The sequence below is a fragment of the Neolamprologus multifasciatus genome, chromosome 9 (assembly GCF_963576455.1).
Source record: "Neolamprologus multifasciatus chromosome 9, fNeoMul1.2, whole genome shotgun sequence".
NCBI classification, from domain to species: Eukaryota; Metazoa; Chordata; class Actinopteri; order Cichliformes; family Cichlidae; genus Neolamprologus; species Neolamprologus multifasciatus.
The window spans coordinates 18,925,059-18,946,590 of NC_140447.1; the positions used below are offsets into that span (position 1 = coordinate 18,925,059).

Consider the following 21,532-nt stretch of genomic DNA (forward strand, 5'->3'; position numbering starts at 1 on the left):
GATAAAGGATCTGTCCAACTGAGGTCTTGATTCATTCTATGTCTCGTTGCTACGGTTTGTAAACCCTGCCACATCCAAGAATGAGAAGCATATCACGCTACAGGAAGACTTTTAGCTCAAACTTGAAGTGTACACCTGGTATTTGGGTCAGATTGAGATTGGATCACGCCATGGAGTCTGTTTGGAACTGGACCAAAACCACATCCCTCTTGTTGCATTTATTTTGGGCTGCATCTGAGTGTGATTACAGTATCCACATCTGCACCAACGAACCGCACCAAGGGTGAAAATGAACAGAGTTCCCTTTATAGAACTAACTAGTGTAGCACAGGTTTAAAACCCACTTGAGCAGCTATGATATCCTGGCATCTGGCATAAAACTAACACAACATTTCATAAAAAGATCATCAAAACCAACAGTCAAACATGGTGGTGGTAGTGTGATGATCTGGGGCTGTTATGCTGCTCTGGGACTTGGATGATTTGCTGTAAATGAACAACTCTTCATCACTCTTCATTTCATGTCCTGATCCTCAAGCGCACTTTCGTTACGTAGCAGGACGATGATTAGAAACACATCAGCAAGTCCACCTCAGAATATCTCAAAAAACAGAAAAATGCTAGAAAACCCTCCAATGTGGCTGAATTAAAACAATTATGCAAAGAAAGGTGGTCCAAAATTCCTCCATAGCGATGCGAACCACTCGTTACCAATCATGGCAAATTCTTGATTGCAGTTCTTGCTGCCAAGAATGGCATGAGAAATTAGGCATTGGGGGCAATTAATTTTTCAAACAGGGCCATGTAGGTTTGAATAACTTTTTCTAAAAAAAAAAAAAATCATCATTTAAAAACTGCTTTTTAATTTTACTCGGGTTATCTTTGTCTAATATTAATATTGTGGACAGATTTGCCCAAACTGACAACAGTAGTAGTTTTATGTTAACATTAATTTTAATATCTTTGGGTTTTTGGTTTTTTGTCACACGTAGCATGATAGCTTGTGATTTCGGAAATTGTAAGTATTTCCATCCTTTGTTCAAATCCTAGTTGTAGATATAGCACATTGCTGCAGGGATTCCTTCCACACTTACTGTGCGCAACAAGGAATCCCCCCTTTCTGTTCCGGTAGTGGTAGCATGGGACAGAAACAGCTTCTTCACATGATTCTGAAAGCTGTTTGCTGAAGAAATTAGATCCCAAGCTGCAGGCGAATAGTGGATTACCTATTGGTGTGTGTGTTTGTGTGAGAGCCCCGTTGTTTAGCCTGGCTGCAGGTGAATAAGGATTTTATCTGAGCTTTAAACAGCTTCTAATGAAAACACCCCACTCTCAAAAATCTCAGTGAGGGGTGGCAGCAGATAATCTGTGAAATTATGCCCTGTTTCCTGAAGGAATAGCAGGATTTTAGCATGTGATATTTTTTGTCAACTTGTGTCACATTTCACCATCTGAAAGCTTTTGTTCAGTTATACAGAACAGAAGACACGTTGAAGTCTTCCTATTTGTTGATTGTCTGTGAACTAGCTGAGTGTACTATTTAAATCCGACCTCTTTTCCATCTAAATTATTAAAGCACCACATTCACATGCACTGTTCTCACGTTTACCATCATACCCCCAGGTACTGTACACTTTACCCGCCTGGCTGCTTAGCTAAGTGTTACTGGAGTGCCGTCAGAGCATGTTGCAAAGGCACTACTAATATCACTATAATGGTATGTAATCCTTCTCACTAATAAGAGTGCTCTTTTGATTGGCCGAAGGTTTTCCTGCACTCAAGTTGTCTAAGTTACATAATTTGTTTTGTTAGCAGCCAGTAGTTTGCCTAAATTTGGATGGTAAGCCTTCAGCTGCAGATAGGACTTGGATTTAAGGGCTAGAATGCTCCATTTACTCAGTCAAACAGGATAACCGAAGGACCTGAGAGTGTGGAGGCTTTTAAACTGTTTGGGAAAAACGGACAATAAAATTCAAATAGCGAGTAATATAAAAACTCTAAACTGCTTTGCTGCTAAATATAAATACTTATGTTTCTATAAGTGTTTATTATACATAAAATATAAAATGAAAATGATCAATTAAGTAGCAAAGCTTTGTCTTAGGGCTCAGCTTCCAATCCAAAATTGCTGTTCAGTGTAGCTGTTTTTGATGGCTTGCAGCTGATCTTGTGATCCTTTCTCCCCATTTTTCCTTCACCTGAGGTATATGCTTTGCCTTTACTTGGAGTCGGAATGCCATCCTTTTCCATGGCAAAACCATGGATTTAGACTTAAAAGTGCTGATCCACAAACCAATTAAGCATTCATACTTAATTGCACATTGTTCCTTTATATGCTGGTGAGAAAAGAACATCGTCTGCAAAAAGAAGCACGATTGAATGTAATGGCGTGACATCATCAGGGTGAGAGGTTTAATTCCACAATGAAAAGAACTTGGCTCTTTGGCAATGAGAAGAGGCAGTTTAAGTGGCTCCTGTTAAAGATGTCCTTGGGGCAGCGCCAGCTGGAGGTTTACCTGGCATGATGAACTGAGACAAAATCTTGAGGTTGACTCATGACCCACTGGAATGATCATACATACCTGTTGGCTTGGGTTTGGTTGGTGGATCGCCAAAGATGAGCTGAGAGCTGCGAGGATCTATCGCAAATGGGCTTCTCTGTCACCTTTTAAAAAGTACTATGAGAAGAGGAAAATACTAAAAAGACAACAAAAACTACATTGAACTCTGTTGTAGTAGTGCTCCCTTGTTATAACAATTAACACTGTGGGTATATTGTTAACTAATAAAAATAATGGCCAAAAGCATGTATCATAAACAAAAATAAACCTTGAATTGTCTGCCTCTCTGGGCAGTTTCACCCAGAGGGAGATGGATCAAGAGTGATGGACATCCTAATATAATACTATAAGACCTTATGTGGCATTTTTTGTGCCTTTAAAGGAACAGCAAAAGAGGCCAACTCAAAAGTCTCAAGGTAAGGCAGAGATCACAATCCCTCTTGGAGCCTGGAATTATTCCACACTGTGGGTCACAGGGTGATTATCTCTTCCTGTCAAGAATGCTGAGAATTTCCTGCATCCCCCTCACCACCTCCTCTTCCGGCCGTGTTAGTGGTTGTGCCTGAACATGTGGCAGAGAGCTCGGGCCTGGCCGTCTCTGTTTGAGTAGCGTGCTTGCTGTTACTGTTACCTAACGTTCAGCTGGAGCTTTAACGTAAGCACTGAATTGAAGAGCCTTTTACGCAGTTCTTAGATCAAGCAGGGATGCTGAATCGGTTGAAGCGTATTCAGCAGGGCAAATAATGTGCACCTGCACACATTATTATAAGAGGCTACAGACATGGCCTGATATTGCTCGCTGTTCTTTGAGCTTTGTGTTGGAAAAGGACACTTTCATGCATCACCTTTTACCCTAGATTATGTATCTGTTGCTAACTAAGCCACATACTGCTGAAGTGCTAACTAATTATTATAAATCTAGAGCCTTTGTTCAAGTCTATCCGCCTCTGTTTTTAATGGCAAGTGCTGCCCTTTAACCTTTCTCTGTTATTCCCAGAGCTGACGAAAGTTGCATTACTATGCAAGGCGGGCTGACTCCACATTCCTCGGCAAGGACACTGAAAGAAACGTTTCTGTGTGCCTCAGTGTGTGAAGTATGCTATTTGTTGATCACTGTGTACTTGGCTCTCTGCCTAAACATGTGAACATATGCTGCATGCATGCACGAATGTGTGTGTACAGTATGTGTGTTTGCTCAGGCTCCAGCAGCAGTCAACTCTCAGCTATGTTGTTTGTGTCCAAGGCAGAAAGGAAAGCTCTGTTTGTGTAGGGTGGTGGTGCAGGAGGAGGTGGAGTAAGAATCAGACCCAAGTATAGGCTGTTTCACCACAGTAACTCTCTCTCCACCCATTCTACGCCCTTCTCTCCCTCTGCGTTCTCTCCCTCGTGCACTCCCACCTGCTTTTTCAGGAGGCCAACCGGGGCACCAGAACGGGGCGGGAAAATGTAGACGACCTCAAAATGGAGGAGCGGAGAATTACACGAAGGCGTTTGAGGCCAACTTAATAAAGAGGGGAAGTGATTGAGTGTCTCAAATGGGACATATAAAAAGATATGATCACAGAGTTGAAGTTTTTATGTTTTTAATACGGTTTTCTGCAACCACGTGGATAGGTTTGTTCAATTTTAAAACATATCTGTCCTGGAGATTTCTCCCTTTGTCACAAAATAACGAAAGCAAATGGAATTTATATTGTGGTGCGTGAAGAATGACATTTTCCAGAAACGCTAACCTTGTTACTTAAGGCCTTACTTTGTCTGTGAATTATCCAGAGTGACACGGTTTAGGAACAAGATGCTGCTGTCATTTTTCACCTGAGTCATTGATAAAGTCATTAACAAAGTAAGGCTAACAAGCGTTTCGCTTTCTGATTAAGTAATTATAGGTGCTATAGTGTTTCTGCATTAGAAGTCCAAGTCAAAAAGTCAATCTGGCCAAGTGATTTCCCCCGTGTGTGATGAAAATCTCCGCAAATGAATCTGTGGATGGCAAAAGCCTGCTAAGCCCTAAAGGGGGATTTAGCTGTTTTTAGCTTGCAAGTTTAGCACATCCAGCATTGCCTGGATGCATTCAGGAACCAATTTGCAACTCTTCAGAGCAATAGATAAATTGAAGTAAAGACAAACAAATACTGTCAGTCAGCATGGAGAGGAATGCTAGAATATGTGTTTGCTAAATCAATAGCACAGCATCAACAAACAGTTTGGTGGCTCTTGGGACACCAGTGTTCCTCCTTGGGATTATGGCTCACAAGGACGTGGTTAGCATTTAGTTTCTTTACAAACAAGAAGTGGATTCCCTACTGATAAGATCAGCATATGGAGCTTATACTATGTGTTTAATTCCACCAAGCTACGTACATGACTTTATGTGGACTGTTTATGTGTGCTTATGTGATTGGTGACCTTTATCTACTGAGGTTAATGCTTTCAGCGAGTGCAGTGGGTCTTTCCTATAATCAAATGAATTCCCGTTGTGCTTCAAACAGTAATGCGTTGTCTCTGTACCAGAGTGTATTTACTTTTATATCCACAAAGAGAAATATAGAATGTCAGCCGACAGACTTTAAACTGTGGATCATGTCTGCATGGGCAAAACATCTCCTTCAGTATCCACGCGGGTTTTAGTAACACAGCAGGTCGCCTTTCTTTTCCAACCATATAGTTGTGTTTGTTTACTGAAGTGCTGCTTCTCTGGAACATCTATCAGAATAGAGGAAGAGCCACACCGAGCTTTGGACTACAAAGATGACGAAAACAAAGAAGACGAACTGCCCACAGCCTGTCAGATCCAGTCTGAGCAACCCGAGGACAGTTCCAGGCATCAGTCTGAAGGCTCTCAGAACAGGAGCAAGCTGCAAACAGCCCAAGCATGCATGGCTAACTGTGCTGCCTGTGTCACACGGCTGTATGAACACGTTAACAAAACAGTAGCAAACAGGGACACTGTTGGATGCCTTGAAAACAGTGATTTCAGCTAAAGCAAGCCTGTGGACACTTTGAAGACTTGAACAGATTTGGGATTTCCAAGTCCGAGAAATCACCTTTAAAGCAATTAAGCTGGCAGAACGTCTGCTTCGGGAACACCTTGTGATAATTGCACTGTCAGATTTTAGCCATTGTTGTACCGCTGCTCAGATTTCTATTTTTATGCTCTAATCCTCACTAGCAGAAAATGTAAAAAAGAACATTAATAGAGGCCTTAAAGACTATTCAAGACTGCTTGTTTCTGTTCTGTCGGTGTGAAAGTAGGCCATGGGCTTCAGAGACTGAAGGAGAAATGATGTAACTAGGGACACACATGTGTATGTTGTTTTCTCCCAGGAGCCCCGATCAACCCTTCTTGGCAAAGATGTAAATTTTGCTTAATTCTTGTCAAATAACAGAAATTATCTAACATCTGTCTATCTAGACAGTACACTTTAATCTATATCTTGACCTCTCTTCTTCTCCTGATGTTAATTAACTGGACTACCTTCCCCAGAGGGCTCTCTCAGACGGGCTATTTTTATCCCAGTGCTCTGTATTGCATGAACTGATGCCTCACTATGTGGTACATCTCAGCTCCTTTTGTCACCATAATGCAGTTATGCATGTGCAACACAGTCTAGCTCCAACGCAGAGGATTGCTCTGTTGTTTCTACTTCAGACATTCGAACAGTAGCATTTGATACACTGAGAGGAGGAAATGTTGAAAAGTCTAAAAGCTGTAGGTGTTTTCTCATGTTTGTATTTTGATGTTGACACCGTTTTTGAAAATGGTAAACCGAGTTCTATCGCTCACTTGGTCAGAGGCACGGCTCACTCAGGTTGTTTAGTATAATAGGGATAGATGGTGGGCAGTGTGTCACACTTCTTTACAACGAGCCACTTTAGCTGTTTCCCACTAATTTCAATCAACGCTAAGCAAACCGTCTGCGAGCTATAACTTCCTACTCTCTGCTTTCCAAAGTCAAACGCCATCCATTCATCTCTCCATTTTCTTAACTGCTTAAGTATATGAGTTGCAAGTAGGCTTGGAGTCTATCTTGCATGATGATGAGCAAGAGATAAGGTGCACCGGGGATTGGTCGCCAGTCTCCAAAGTCATATTAGTAGCAATTTCAGTGCAGGTCTTTAAGGTAAAAGAATGTCATGTAACCGCTCTCCTCTCTTTCCCTTTTGGCTTTTATTTCTTTCAGTCTCCCAGTCCAACAGCAGCCTAAAGAAGCACCGGAGCCGGAGCATTTTCAGCCCCTTCTTCTGCTGCTTCCGCAACTACAATGACTACCACGTGGAGCCACCACCTGCCAACAACAAGACACTTTCTCTGCCCCCGCCCCCAGAGGAGAACGGCAGTCCTCCCAAGGTAAAGCTCATTTATCTCTCCTGTCAGAGTTGGCCGCAGTCCAGATTCCATACCACTTACATCTTAGGTGTCCAAACACAAGAATTAGTTCATATTTTATGACTGAAGTGCTAGTTTGACTGGAGTTCCAGTAACAAGTAACATTTGTTTGGTTTTGTTACAGAGACCTTGTTAGGGTTTGCCTTTTCCTGCAGAGAGCTGAGGCGCGCTCAGCCTCGCTGAGCTCCCTCAAATTTTTCCAGCTGCTTCAAACCCGTTGAACCCAGAGGTTGTTTACCATCCACTGCTTGAAAAATACGGGCTCACTTCCCATCTTGCATTCTTCGATATCTGCCTACGCACAAAACTGCACACAAAATAACACACTGAGCACGCCGAGAAGCTCCAAAAAAAGACACGCACTGGCTCTTTCTCGTGCACGAACCCACTACAACGCATGTACGGACACACACAAACACACATATGCACTCGAAAAACCCTCCTGCTTCTCTAATCCCCATAAAGTGGGCCTTGTGTGTCGGGGGGTGATGGATTGCTTGGCACCCACGCCTCCCCCTCTCCTCACTACACTCTGACCAGTGTAGTGAGGATGTGTGAAGAGAACGTTCTGGCTGTGGAAAAGGCGCCAAACCCTGAAGCTCCTCTACAAACACAGTGTTCTGCTGCCAAGGCAGGTACACGGGGCTAAAAATGGAGCAGACGTATCACATTTCCACTCCTGTTTACCTGTAAATGTCTCTCATTCAGGGGAGGAATGTGTGGCCCTTTACAGGCACTATACATGTGGTCAGTAATGACCCGCTCTGGACCTCCTCTTAACAAATGATTTCCCGTTAATTTAGAGTGAACCGAGCGAACCTCGCCATAAAAAGCCTTGTTATAGTACGCGGCTGATTTTTGAGCTGGGTCCGTGCCCACCGTCCCTCCCAACAGTGTACTGTTGCTGGATTTCTGGCCAGCCGTATTTGTTACTATGGCAGCTGTGTTTGTTTTTGACTGAGTTGTTCTCACTTTCCTCTCACCGTGTGTACTATACATCCCTTCCCTCTGTCTCTCAGGCTCGCTTTCTCCCCTTCCCATTTGCTGATTGGTATATTGACGTTGTCGATTTCTTTTTCACGGTTTTTCTTTCGCTTCCCTCTTTCTCCCCCTCCCCCCTTGTTTTTCCACCCTGTCTCCCTTAATCTCTTTCTCCTTTTCTCCCTCTTTGCTTGTTTTCTCCAGTGTGACCAGGTCCAGGTCATCCCCATACCCAGTGTATGTATTATTATCTTTTGTTTTTCATCATCTTGCTCCAGCTCGCTAACCTCCTCCCTCTGCTTGCTGTGCCTCATCATTCTTGCTGCATGCAGCTGTTGACACGGAGGTGATTTTTCTTTGCTGTCAGATGAAATTTTGCACTGTCCCCTCTCGCATGATCATGTGGCTTTCAAGGCTTTCCTTTGTGCTGCTTTGTCTCCACTCACAGGACTGATAGAAAGAAACAATTCAGTTCCATCTGCTGTCACATGATTTATGTGTGGTTTTGTTGTCTTTCCCATCTCTACCCTGCTTCTCCAACTATTGAAAGAAAAGAACATGAGAGCGATTTTTCTCCGTAGATCAGATTGCAGCTCCAGTTTTGGGTAAACAAGTGGACAGACCTGATTGAATTAGGCGTTCGTCTTCATAAAAAACTGTTTTATTGGGATTATACAATCAATGGTCAATAAACTGCTGTTAGTCCATTAGAAGGGGGCTTGGTTTCAGCAACTTGTGCTTCATCTGCTCACCAGAATCATCTGATCCCTGCTTTGTTTGTGCTGAAACGGTAATTCATTTAGCTATTTTGGAATCTATGCGGTGCCTGTGGTTCACTGTAATTTAGGATATTCACACTCACAGCATCCCACATCGCAGCCAAGCTTTAAACTACACCACCCAGCAGACACCTCCCTGCAATAACAGGAAATGCATGCGGCGGTGAGGTCTGCTCTTTGTCTTGACGGGTAGGTCCAAACAGGCGGCTTTAAGATCTGCGTCTGAACTGGACGGGTCACAGCTGCGTCGATTGTTGTTGTAACACAGTGTTAAAAGAAGAGACAAAATATTACAACACGGCAAATATCACAGTAGCAAGCAGAGTCCCAATAACACATTTAAAATGAAGAATTTTTAAATTCTAGCTCCAAAAACTCATCAGAAATACAGAAAGATGTCAAAAATAACAAACTTTAATTTCAGGTTAATCTTCCTTGATCAGAAACCATCCAATTTAGACTAATTTGAAATGTTTATAACACTATAAACAAAGTATGGAGACATTTCTTATTAAATCTTTTTACCTCAAGATTCTAATAATTTATTTTAGAGCTTTATAAATAAATAATTAAAAAATAAAACATATCTAAAACAATAAGACATGTATCACTTGCAGTACTTTGCAAAAGTCTTGCATCACCTCTCATTTCTTTATAATTTGCTTTTAAGGAGACCGGCTCTTTGTTAAAGTGATCTTGAGCAATAGTTCACAGCTCTTTCACTCACTTTTTACTCCGGTCCTCATGTCTCACTATTTCAGAGGAATATCTTTTTCTTAATCCACTCAACACTAATCATTCAAGCATTAAAAAAACACACCTAACTCAAGGGACGCGTCAGTGTTGTTTTTACACATAACAGACAAGTTAGCAACGAGCCGATTTTAAATTGGACCTTTAGGCAACTTCTCATTAGCATCCTGTTGCAAAAGCACAATTTATTTCCATTTCTTTAGCTGAACCCAAGAAAAATCCCAAAGATAACACAGTCTGCCAGGCATAAAAAAGAGCTATTAGCTAAAAACTTGGCATAATCGGTATGATGTGCAGCCTGTCCTTTATAAAAAATTAAGGAAACTGGCCAAGTGGAGGACGAAAGAAGAAGTGGCAGGACTAAGAAAAAAAAACTATCTACAGCAGGTGAATCTGAAAGTCATGTTCTTAAAAAGCAGGAAAAAACTGAGCAAAGACAGGACTTGATAGAGTCGATTCATCTACCGTTCACGGTGGAGACTCTGTCATAGTTTGGGGCTGCATTTCAGCCTGTGGTGTTTGGGATCTTGTCAAAGTTGATGAAATCAGAAAAGCACCATTAGATTTTAATCCATCATGGCTTAATTTTTGAGCATGACGATTATCCCAAACATACTGCCAACGTGGTAAAAGCATACCTGGACAGAAAAACACGGACTGACATCAGTCATGGACGGGCCTCCCCAGACCTCAACATTATTGAAGCAGTGTGAGATAATTTTGACAGAGAACTCAACGAAAGCCGGCCAACATCCAAAGAAGAGCGTTGAATGTCCTTCAAGAAGCCCAGAGAACTATTCCTGAAGCTTGTGGCTCAAGACTTTTGTGTGTAGCACAAATGCAAATGTGTTGCTTACTTGGCCAATTCTTGTTATTATCTCAAGTGTGGTTCTCTTACATATATTCAGTCAGCCTGTTCTCACTCCCGACCCATAATGTACTGACGATTTGTCACGTCCCGAGGCGCTCCATGGGAACACGAAAGGTGATCTTCCACATTCCTATGCTACGCGCCGGATTGTGGATGAAATCGAATAGAATGACGTTCACGCGGTAACACACGTTCCAGCCATGTATTCCAGCCCTGACCCTAACCTTATCCCTAATGTTAACCACCACCTTAATCATGTTAGATAGTGTTTTCCAAAGCGATTTAAGTAAAATAAATGTACATGTGTAGATTCATTCCAAACGGTTCTCATGTTTCCTAATGTTTCTGAACTCGTAATATAGAGACGTGTTGGGTGGCCGAAAGCATAATATACCGACGATTTGTCACCTAGCCTAAAATGTTACACTTTGGGAGCGAGAACGTGTTGATTCAGTAGCAGTAGTATAGACATTTCCTTCTCCTCTCTATATGCTCTAATAATAATAAAAGTAGAATTTCTGTTGCAAGGGATTGCATGTACATGTTCTGTGGGTTCCTTGAAGACAAACTAGGACATGTTGGAATTTTAATTTCCTCATAAATCCAAAGAGGATAAATTTGCCTGTTTATTTGATCTGTTGCTTCCAGCTGATCAACTATCAATCAGTTAGCACATTTAACAAGTCTGTGAGAGCGCTCCCCGGCTGTGCCTTTGGGAGCATGCTTATTTTAACTGCTGGTGAGAATGTCAAGGTCCCAGTAAGCCTTTCTTTCTTTGTTCAACCTGCATGTGTAAATCACATTCATCACGCCCTGACAGGATGCCATTCAGTGCCCTTGCTCAAAAAGAATGCTTCCTGTGATACATCAGCATGCAGTCCTGCCATTAGCCATAATAATTCAGTCATGGTGGACCAAAAAACACACACAGAAGTACACATACATGCATATGTATTTAAGGATGGCAGAGTCGTTGATCCCAGCCTCTATGTGTGTGGATGAACGTGTATATGCTGGTGCACGATCTGTATGTGTGTGTGTGGTTTGAGTGTGCGCCCCCCATGGCCGGACCATCTGCCCCGTGCCTGCCTGTAACCTCAGGCTCACCTCGTAGAGGACAATAGTGTCCCACCCGATCATAAAGACAGCATAGTCACAGAACTCTGTCATCATGAGGTAACACAGAAAATATCAGCGCCGAGGAGAGTCCAGCAAGAAAAGCAGGCATGTCACTTTGAATATTATCATCTGAAGAAATAACTCCTAAATTTGCATACGATGGCATTTAATTGGACATCAAGTATGTCAGGAAAAAACTGCTCCCTGTTGATGCTCTTAACACATTCTGGGGATAGTTTGGAAATAAGCACTGGTGATGTAGACAGAGCAGAGAGATAATTGGAGCTCTTTTTTCCTTATGTAGGATAGTCAGATGAGCTCATATAATTTGGCCAAATCATACAGCTTGTGGGTACACACTAAATCCCTTTTCCTCTCTGTGCATCGATGATTTTCTAAGCAGTTTCAAGACTTCTTGTTAAAAAAAACTTTTAAGTGAAATCTATATGACTTAGTGATTTTCGCATACTTTTAATAATGTAACATCTGTAATCAGAGAAGAAGCATTCCATGTTATCAAAGTGCTGATATATCTCTGAGCCGCAGAAGCTTAGGGACACCCGCCTGCAGGTCATTAATCCTGAGAAGTGTTTCTTGAGTGTCACCCAAAACACCCGAAGTGATCTTATCCAACACTCTGACTGAGCCACCAACACACCCTCAGTGTGTGCGTGTGTGTGGTTGTGTGGCCGCCTGTTCCCGATAATGCACTTCTCTATATGCGTACCATTAAGTATGCATGTGTGTGTTTTCTCTGCAGCCTCCAGCCAAGTTCCTCCTGCCAGAGGTCAGCATAGCAGACTATGGCAAGAACTGCGTAGTGATCGATCTGGACGAAACCCTTGTACACAGCTCCTTCAAGGTACGGCACCTCCCTACATGACCTCAAACACACTGTGCACTTTGAAATACGCCGACGCTGCGTTTTGTTTTTCCTCATGCTGTTGCTGTGCAGCCACAGTTGGATTAAACAGAAATAGGTCCTGAAAAATGACTCTACTGAATACGGTCTGAGGACAAATAGCATGAGCCCTGTTAGCATCACTGAGCTACACATAATCGCATGAATCTATGCCCTTCAGAGTATAAAGGGTTCTTAATACCTGTTAGAACAGGTGAGAACGAGAAAGAGCAAGAACAACTATCTGACTAAGAAGACCTGGAAGACTGATTTTCTCATCAAGTTTCTATCCATGCATCCATTGCAAACTGGGTTTCAAGGGAGGTGAAGCATCAAGCGATCCATAAGAGAAAACAGCACAGCACAGCACACCATTGATGCACAGCATCCACATCAGTGGCCAGTTTATGCTTCTCAATTAATGTAACGTGTCTTTAGTCGGTTGGGGGAAATTCACCTGGCAAACAGGTTAAAACCTGCAAGAAAAACCAGCGAGTTCAAACACAGAATCTTCTTTGTGGTGCTTAATATTAATTTATTAATTAATCATCAAATATCGGTATCGGTCTTCAAAATATATATCAGCCTACCGCTGCACCGCTGGGTTGCCCAACAGTTAGACATGATCATACCACATTGTCATCTAATTTCATTACGATAATTAAAATAATTTGATTTCTCAAACCATAAATAATTCAAGCCAAGTTTCAAACTTAAAATTCATGACATTTGGATATTTGTGGTTTTCGTTAGACTGCAATTTGTATGTAGCTTAATTGGTGCCAGCCCTGCTTTTGTTTTCAGTAGTGAGCAGTACTACTTAGAGGCTGAAAATATGCTTAAAATGCTCCATCTGTATATGTAATGGCACAGATGTACGGCTATTTTTCACTCACAAACATGTTATAGTGCTTTTTTCAGCCTGCTGCAGGCACTTAAAGGGAAAGCCCAGTGTAGTAGGTACTAGTACACTATCCTTGTAAATGGCTCTTGTCTCTCACCATCAAAAGCTCCCTCTACTGACACACCTGGCACACCTAGTGACCCATTTGAGCACAGCTCTGCCCCGGCTTCAACTGATCTCGTTATGCCTGTGAGTACTACCTGCGCTCAGTGTCGGCGAGCTACACAACAAAATAGCTCAAAGTAAAGTTGAAGTAGAAGTTTTATGTTCCACTTAAGTGGAACTCCTTTTAATTAAAATGATTGTAGAGAAGAAAAAAAAACTTTGAGTACATTGACTCGATTGCTTTGGACAGTAAAAGGACAAAAGGCACACAAACGCACACACAAACATTGAAGCGGACACACCCATCAGAATCACATGCCAGCAGGTCAGGGCCACACACTCACACACACACACACACACAATCATACAGGCTCACCCACACACTAGGGTGTGTCCAATGCAGTGTACTCTTGGTTTGAATGGCTGTGGAATGGACTGTGCAGAAATCCTGGATCTAATACACTGCAGGCCAAAATGAGCCCAAAATTATTCTTTTTTTCCTTTTGATCAAACTCACACACCAGATACCCAGTCCATCAAAATTCATTTAGTTCACAGATCAGTGTGCGGTATGAAATGGATTCACAATGCATTAAATGTAAATACGTTGAGAGAGGAAGAGAGGGAGACAGAGAGTGGCACCACGCAGCATTTTCAGTTCCTTCCAGAAGCATAGCAGGATTTCCTGTAGCTTTCCCGTTTCAAGGTGATTTTGATGTCAAATATTAAGCATTTTCTTTCCAAAGAAAATACATGTGTCCACTGGAAATTACACAATTATAGCAGAATAACAACAACTGACAAGGGATAGAGACGCTGCACAGATGGACGTAGACTAAAAAAGAAACGTTACATAACACATCACATACTCTTGCTTTTATCCTGCATATTATGGATGGGGAGATAAATCCTGAGCCCTCTCTGAGATTAGCTGCTGTGTGTGTGTGTTAGATGTGCACAAGTAGCTGAAATGAATGAAGACTGATCGGCATGCTGTACACTGTAGTAATTTGAACAGCGTGCATTTGCAAAGCACTTGTCAAAAGATGTCTTGCTCAACATCTGAGCATTAAAATTCCACAACAGCCTTTTCCTCTCTTGGGATCGATTTCCCTGATATTTTTGGGACCTGGCTGCAGGGATGCAGTCCCGTCCAGCCACAACGGTATTAGTGAGACCAACACCTGCACTTGGTGTCGCAGTCCATCTTAAAGATGTTGGATGGGGTTTAAGTCATCACTCTGTGCAGGACATTGCAGTTCATCTGATTTATGTACTGAGAATTGGCATTGTCCGGTTAAACTGGGTCTTATCCCTGAAGCAGAAGGGTGAAAAAGTGCCAAAAAACATGGTCAAATTAAGAACTTAGGCCATGCAACATGCAAAATAATCAGTCTTTTAATACAACCTTTCTTCTTACCTTACCCAGGGACATCTAACTTCTTTTACTGTACACATATGAATATAACAGGCCAGCTAAAGTTTGAATTAATTGGAATGCTAGCCAATGAGAAAAGGTGTATTTTAAGTAATTTGTGATGTTAGGGTATGCTGTAGAATTACATGGAGATGTTTTTAATGGCACTAATTCTCATGAAGTAAAGGTGCGTAAATGTATGTAGAGCCCTGATTCTGAGCCAGAGTGTGGTCATCAGGTGAAGCAACCCACGGTTCGGCAGAAATCCATAATTACACAACTGCCCGCATAACGTTTACCTTGGTTGCCCCCCCACATATGTAATTCTGCTGCATTTCCGCATCTCTTGCCGACTCTGATCCGAGTCTGTTACAGAGCAGGGCAATTAGCAGCTGTTGTGTGTTCAGTCTTCAGATGATGGAGTGATTCAGCAGAAGAGCAGTAGGCACAGGAGCAGAGCGAAGTCTGTTTCTGCATCTCTGGCTCCGTCTGTATCGCACTCATCTCTTCCCATTCTCTTTGTGACGGTATGCTGGCATCCTTGTCCTCTTTCCAGCTTGTCACTGTTTTTATTTATTTTTTTAGACGGTTTTAGAAGAGCTTCAGTCATTTGTGCCCTCTGGTGTAAACATTAACCAAAGCTAAATATCATAATGCAAAACCGAGGCGTAGAATAAACACTGTTTATCTAGGGAGGCTTTTACTGTTAATTGACTCACTCTGATGTCAGATAAAGGAAGAAGAAAGCACCTCTGGTTGTCACACTGATCCTATTAGACTCACGTATGGACATTTGGAAGGTCAAAGTGCTGCACTTTGTATTCCTATAGCAAACACCCCCTCTGCTGGATGGTATTGAACTGTATTTTCCAACTGGTGTTTAGTAACAACACACATGCATAACAAGACATTTTACAGGCTTTTTAAAATGTGCATTAGTTGTGAGTACTATACATACAAGTTTTAAATAATTGCTCTGTATCTTACTATATTGTAATTAATTTAAACAAAGAAAATGCAATTAAACATTTGGGCTTAAATACAGGAATCTTTTGATACGGTTTAACATGGTAGCATTAGCATGTTATATTAGCATGTCTATAAAGCTAAATAGCAAAAAAAATCACGATAACTAGACTAGCTAGTTAAAAATAGATGCTCTCTCATTTTGTCTTATCCTATATGCTAGATTTGGGGAAATAGCTTCTCATGCTCCGCTGCAGTGGCTGAGTTTAATACGTCATTAAAACTGTAGGTAAACGTAGTTCAATTAAAAGCTAATCTGAGGGAAAAAGCAACAACAAATAAACAAGTTGGCTAATTAGCCTAGCTTCGACACTCTTTAGTCTTCAAACAGTGAGGGCAGGATCTGATTTTATCTGCCAAATGTTTTGGGTTTTTTTTTTGCGGGGAAGGAAGGAGCTAATTAACATTTTGATTAAAATAGCTTTTGAACTTCAAACGCTTGTTTGTGTAGCCACTGGTATTTGACTCTGTAATGCAGAATTAAGCAATAAATTCGGAAGCAAAGTTGTCGTTCCCAGACATTATCAAAGACCAAGCTTTGGAGATTTCTTTAAAATTGAGCATTGGAATTTAAATTTAGTGATATGTCTAAATAATCTTCAGTTAGTTTTCTTTCTATACAGCAAACTATAAGCTCCTACATAACATTGCGTGTCTCTGAAAACAAGCAGATTTTCCCTGTCACCTGTTTTTCTTCCTTTCCCTCTCTGAAATGACACCGTCGTGCCTCCTACCTAATCCTTTCATCCTCCGTCTTTACACCCTCTGCTCGTCTTCCACCCACATCCCCTCTGGCATCTATCTTCCTCTTGCCTCCTGCTCTTCTCCTCTCCCCTTTTCTTGCGTTAGGAGAAAAAAAAATGACACAAGTCATGCAGAGTAAAAAGGCAGCACTCCTCCTGTCCGCGTTCAAGTCTGTCATCTTGTTCGGCTCTCAGGTTTCTCCCCAGAGTCTCACGCCTGGTTGTTATTTAACACTGAGATACGGAGCACTGGAGCAGAGGGAACCACATTATGCTGAAAGCCTTCATCATTTGCCTGGGGCACCTTACAGGAGTTTTTAACCTGTCTCTCTTTTTAAACCGCATGCAAGCTTGTGGCTGGGCTGTTTCCCTGTCAGAGTGAAGTTTTTGAATCTTTTCCTTGTTTCTTGTCCTCCTGCAGCCCATTAGCAATGCGGACTTCATTGTTCCGGTGGAGATTGATGGCACCGTTCATCAGGTAATACTGCACCGATATGGAGGGCTTCCAGAAATGGGCTTGAATAAAACAATGTGTGAATTTAAAGGGTGGAGACCTTGGCTTCACTTTACTTTCCTCTGTATTTATTATTCCCTTTTATCTCACAGCAATTTAAGCTCAAACTGTTTAGTTGTCTTTGATTTATTCTTTGAATCCTTGCTGCAGTAAAGATAACTGGACAGTGACACGAGTGTTTCGGCGCATAATGTTGAAGCTGCTGTTGAGTTTGTAGCAGAAGACATGTAGAAATGTGCATAAAGGGCGGCGTCCTTTTGAAGGTTTAATTGTCTGTGTCCGGTTTGAAGCAAAGGAAGTGATATTGTAGCTGTAACCTGGTTCAAGTAATCCAGGATAGGCTTTCTGCATCTGCTTTGGCCTATGCTTGATTACTTGCACTTGGAGGCAGCAACTAACCTGCAGAGATCTACTAAGAAGGACGAAGAGGACAAGCAATGAAAAATAAGACCTCAAAGCATCCAAGTATTGCTCAAAAATGTTTTAAGTTTTATTTTTGTATCCCAACTTTACTTAAACACAAATCTGCAAGTGGATAAAATTGAACTTAGTTACAGAGCAGCTAAAGATTTCAAGAAGAAGAAGATTTCTTGTTTGGGTTTTTGCTCCAAAAAATGTATTTTGAAAAAAAAAGACATAACGAAGACGTGTTCGTTACGTGTCTCGGTTTCAGGTGTACGTGCTGAAGAGGCCTCATGTGGACGAGTTCCTCCAGAAAATGGGGGAGATGTTTGAATGTGTCCTCTTCACAGCAAGCTTAGCCAAGGTTGGTTCCCAGCTGCTTTGACAGTTACAGTAATGCTTCTGTTCATTTGCTGTGTGCTGCTCAACCTGATGCGCTTTGGCCTGTTTAGTATGCTGACCCTGTGGCGGACCTGCTGGACCAATGGGGGGTGTTTCGCGCCCGTCTCTTCAGGGAATCCTGTGTTTTCCACAGAGGAAACTACGTCAAAGACCTCAGCCGACTGGGCCGAGAGCTCAGCAAAGTCATCATCATAGACAACTCACCTGCCTCTTATATCTTCCACCCTGAGAATGCAGTAAGTTATTTTTTAAAGAGATTTTTGATCTAAAACATACAGATTCAAAGTCATTCATTCTTGGTAGCAGGAAGTAGAACACTGTGATAAAGTCTTCAACCATGCCTCGTTTGTGCATATTCTGCTTCCAAGGAACCGGATTTTCTTGGAATTTTTTTAACGTGGTCTTGAGCAATAGTTCTTCAGGTTTTCAAGGTCTTTCCTTTGGACATTTGCTGTTTTATCAACAGTCCAGTCATTGTGTCTGACCATTTTGTTATTTCTTCAGAAGTAGGCGCCAGTTTTTTATCCACACATAACAGATAACAAAAAACTCTTGTTCACATTTGTTCACATTTCTTTAATTAAATGTATGGAAAATGTCAAAGACAACACAGTTTCACAGCCACAAATGAGTATTTTGGCATCGTCTACTAGCTAAAAACTTGGCATATCTCAGCAGTGTGTCATTAAAGAATTTGGAGAAACTGGACAAGAGAAGGATAAAAGAAGAAGAGGCATCTGGCCCTTCAGTTGATGCATCTACTGTTCACAGAAGCGTCTTCAGAAATGGTCTCAGTGGAAAAGTGGCTGTCAAGAAGCCATTCATAAACGAGAAAACAGGAATAAAAGACAAATTATGCAAGAACTGGACTGAAAATCTGTCAAGGCCTAAAGGCCGGTAGGTGGGAGTGGACCCAAAAGCAGACTCAATGGACACACGAAAAATGATTTTTAACAAACTTTGAATGCAAGGGAAAGGAAGCGTGGGGACGTAGTATGAGTCCCCGACACAAAGGCACTGAAACAGAGGGAAAAGGTGGTCGATATCCAGAGCTAGGGTGCAATGGCCAAAGGTAAGAATGAGGTAAGGGGTCAGGCTTATGGGGATGAAAGGTAGCGGAGGGTAGCCGAGTGAGTGTCTGGAAGGGTGTGTGAAAGGGTGAGGTTCCAACCTTATGCTTCCAGTGATCCAGAGATGATGGCAGGGAGGTGTGAGCGGTGAGTAGTTGAGTTTCCAAGGAGTAAAGTTGCAGGCTGGATCGGTGAGTTGTGACTGAAGCAACTAGCGTCCAAGTGAATACGCAGCAGGTGGGTTAACTTGGAGTCTTCACAAGCAGACTGAGGACACATTGAGATAGGGGTTAGTACCAGGGAATAACATGACTTATAAGAGACAAGGAGGCCTAGTTACCACAGCGAGGTAGCTAACGAACTGGACTGGAGAACGAGGCTAGTCTTAAATACTGCTTTGCTGATTGCCGTCGATGGGATGCAGGTGGGAAGAACAGGTGAGGAACCCGAGTGCAGTAAAAGCATAACTGGATCCAAAAACGCACAGTGGAACACTTTGGGTCATGGATTGGCCTCCACAGAGCCTGGACCTCAGCATTATTGAAGCACTGTGGGATCATCTTGACAGAAAACAGAACAAAAAAAGGCAGCCAAGATCCAAAGAAGGGCTTTGTATGTCCTTCAAGAAGAAGGAAGCTTGCCTAAAAGATGACAGACTATGTTGAAGAACAAAGGCGGTCAAACAAATATTAACTTTCAAGCTTGTTAGAATTGCATATATTCATTTGTAGTGTATTTCCATGTATGTTTGCACGCTTCATTTAATCACTGCACCTATTTTCCAGGCAAAATATAAAGAAATTAGAGGTGGTGCAAGACTTCTGCACAGCACAACTCCTTTTTCACATGATCCCAAAACATGTGACATCTTAAGAAGTTTTAAGGTTAAGCTAAATGGTGGCTACAATTGCACTTGTTGCCTAATCAAGAACGGGGTCAAAATACACTGCTGTGATGGAAATAAGTTACTTATGAAGTGATTATTGATGTCGATGATTGTATCTGTAAGACACTGTCAGGGTTTTTAATAATAATAATAATAATAATTTAATAATAATCACCATTGTTCTCGTGCCAGAGGCAGTGTTCCCAATTTTATGAGAGTTGTCAGCTCTGTGGAGAAGTTTCTGCTGATGCCACTCTTTGATTTATTTCCCTCATTAATTATTTACACAAAACACCCCGACTGTAATGCAACATTTAAGCGTCCATGGTATCTATTGTCAGCCACTTCTTCCTTCTTTAAATAAGATCGGTCTTTCTTTTTCTTTCTGATTCTAATGTAAATGCGGGTGTGTTTTTCTGCCACAGGTCCCAGTGCAGTCTTGGTTTGATGATATGACAGACACGGAGCTTCTGGACCTCATTCCCTTGTTTGAGGGTCTCAGTAAAGAGGAGGATGTTTACAGTCTGTTACAGAGCCTAAGGAACAGGTAGCAGACAGCCACTCCAGCTGATCCCTCCTGCCTAAGCCCTGCTGAACAGAAGCCTCCCCTCTCTGCCACGGCCCCGTAGCCCGACTCCAGTCCTTCGAAGAGCTCTTGGAAGCTTCCCCAGTTGGAGGATTTCAGGCAAATGATCTACTCTTGATCAAAATAAAACAACAGTATGGATTCTCTGGGTTCTTGGACTCTTTGTACAGGACTCTAGCTGAAAAAAGATTCTATTACTGTATGTACATATTAAATGTTTCTAAGCGCAAGACAAGCATAAAGTAATTTTTCTATCAAAAAGAGGAGGTTTTACTATTCCAAGTATTTTAGTTACCGAAAAACGATCAAATACACAGAACAAATTTTTTGATTTTTGTTTTGTTTGTTTCTGAGAATCGATGACCTGTTGGGTTTTTGTGTTGAGCAGTGCTATGCAGGCCGTCGTTCCTCGTTTAATTTTTTTTTTCGTTCTAACCAACTGTGATTTAACTTCTCTTTACAGAATGAAGTGCCTTCATTACTGTGCTGATTTTCTTGTGTCAGGTTATGGGGTGAGCATTTTTATGCTGCATATTTAGTCAATTCTCCAAAAGCGTATTCACTGAATCTTTAAATTGAAGTTGAAAATGAGTCTTTGATAACGTCATTTAATCCGAAAGAAGTGAAATGAACACTTCCTTGGATTAGAGAGGGAAGAAAAGTAGCTTGTTAGTCCTGGATGACTTTTGATTTTCAGTTATGTAGCATTGAATTGTTAAATTTACCAAAGGTTTTTACAATTCAATGTGATTTGTGACTAAACAACATCATTTGATCCTCGGCAGTGACTGTAAATTGATGATTCTTGAGGACATTGAAACGCCGTTTAGGTAACTGAAGAAAAAAAAATATCTGTGATGACACTGTCCACCAATAAATGTTTGAGGAAAAAAAATAGAAAGATTAGCTTAGATATATAAAATTATATTTATTCGGGGAAAGGGTCCTGGGTGCATTGTAAAGAATGCTGTTGAAATCGTACTGTACAACGTTATTAAAGTTGCAAGTTTGCACACTGTCTGTGTCTGTCATGGAGTAATGATTCTCACAAAACTCACTTAATGGCAATAACTGTGAAAATAATTTTACAATGAACTAAAGGACCAGCGCTTAGCATTTAGCGAT

General features: G+C 41.6%; 1 protein-coding gene and 1 long non-coding RNA gene across 3 annotated transcripts in view; both read left to right on the plus strand.

The window, feature by feature from the left end:
- The window catches only part of ctdspla (CTD (carboxy-terminal domain, RNA polymerase II, polypeptide A) small phosphatase-like a), a 34,674-nt gene extending 13,247 nt beyond the window's left edge, over positions 1-21,427 (plus strand). Inside the window, exons 2-8 of one of the 2 annotated variants that reach the window (XM_085173365.1) lie at positions 6,743-6,909; positions 8,134-8,166; positions 12,212-12,313; positions 16,969-17,025; positions 17,735-17,827; positions 17,916-18,101; positions 20,247-21,427. In XM_085173365.1, the coding sequence (XP_085029491.1) occupies positions 6,743-6,909; positions 8,134-8,166; positions 12,212-12,313; positions 16,969-17,025; positions 17,735-17,827; positions 17,916-18,101; positions 20,247-20,372 (764 nt within the window). In that variant the 3' untranslated portion in view covers positions 20,373-21,427. The remainder of the gene's footprint in view (positions 1-6,742; positions 6,910-8,133; positions 8,167-12,211; positions 12,314-16,968; positions 17,026-17,734; positions 17,828-17,915; positions 18,102-20,246) is intronic. The other variant, XM_085173366.1, reaches the window with a different exon arrangement.
- LOC146511441 (uncharacterized) lies at positions 18,108-19,373 on the plus strand. The gene is made up of 2 exons (XR_014876239.1): positions 18,108-18,937; positions 18,982-19,373. It is a non-coding gene; the product is annotated as an uncharacterized LOC146511441 (long non-coding RNA).
- Positions 21,428-21,532: the final 105 nt, after the last annotated feature.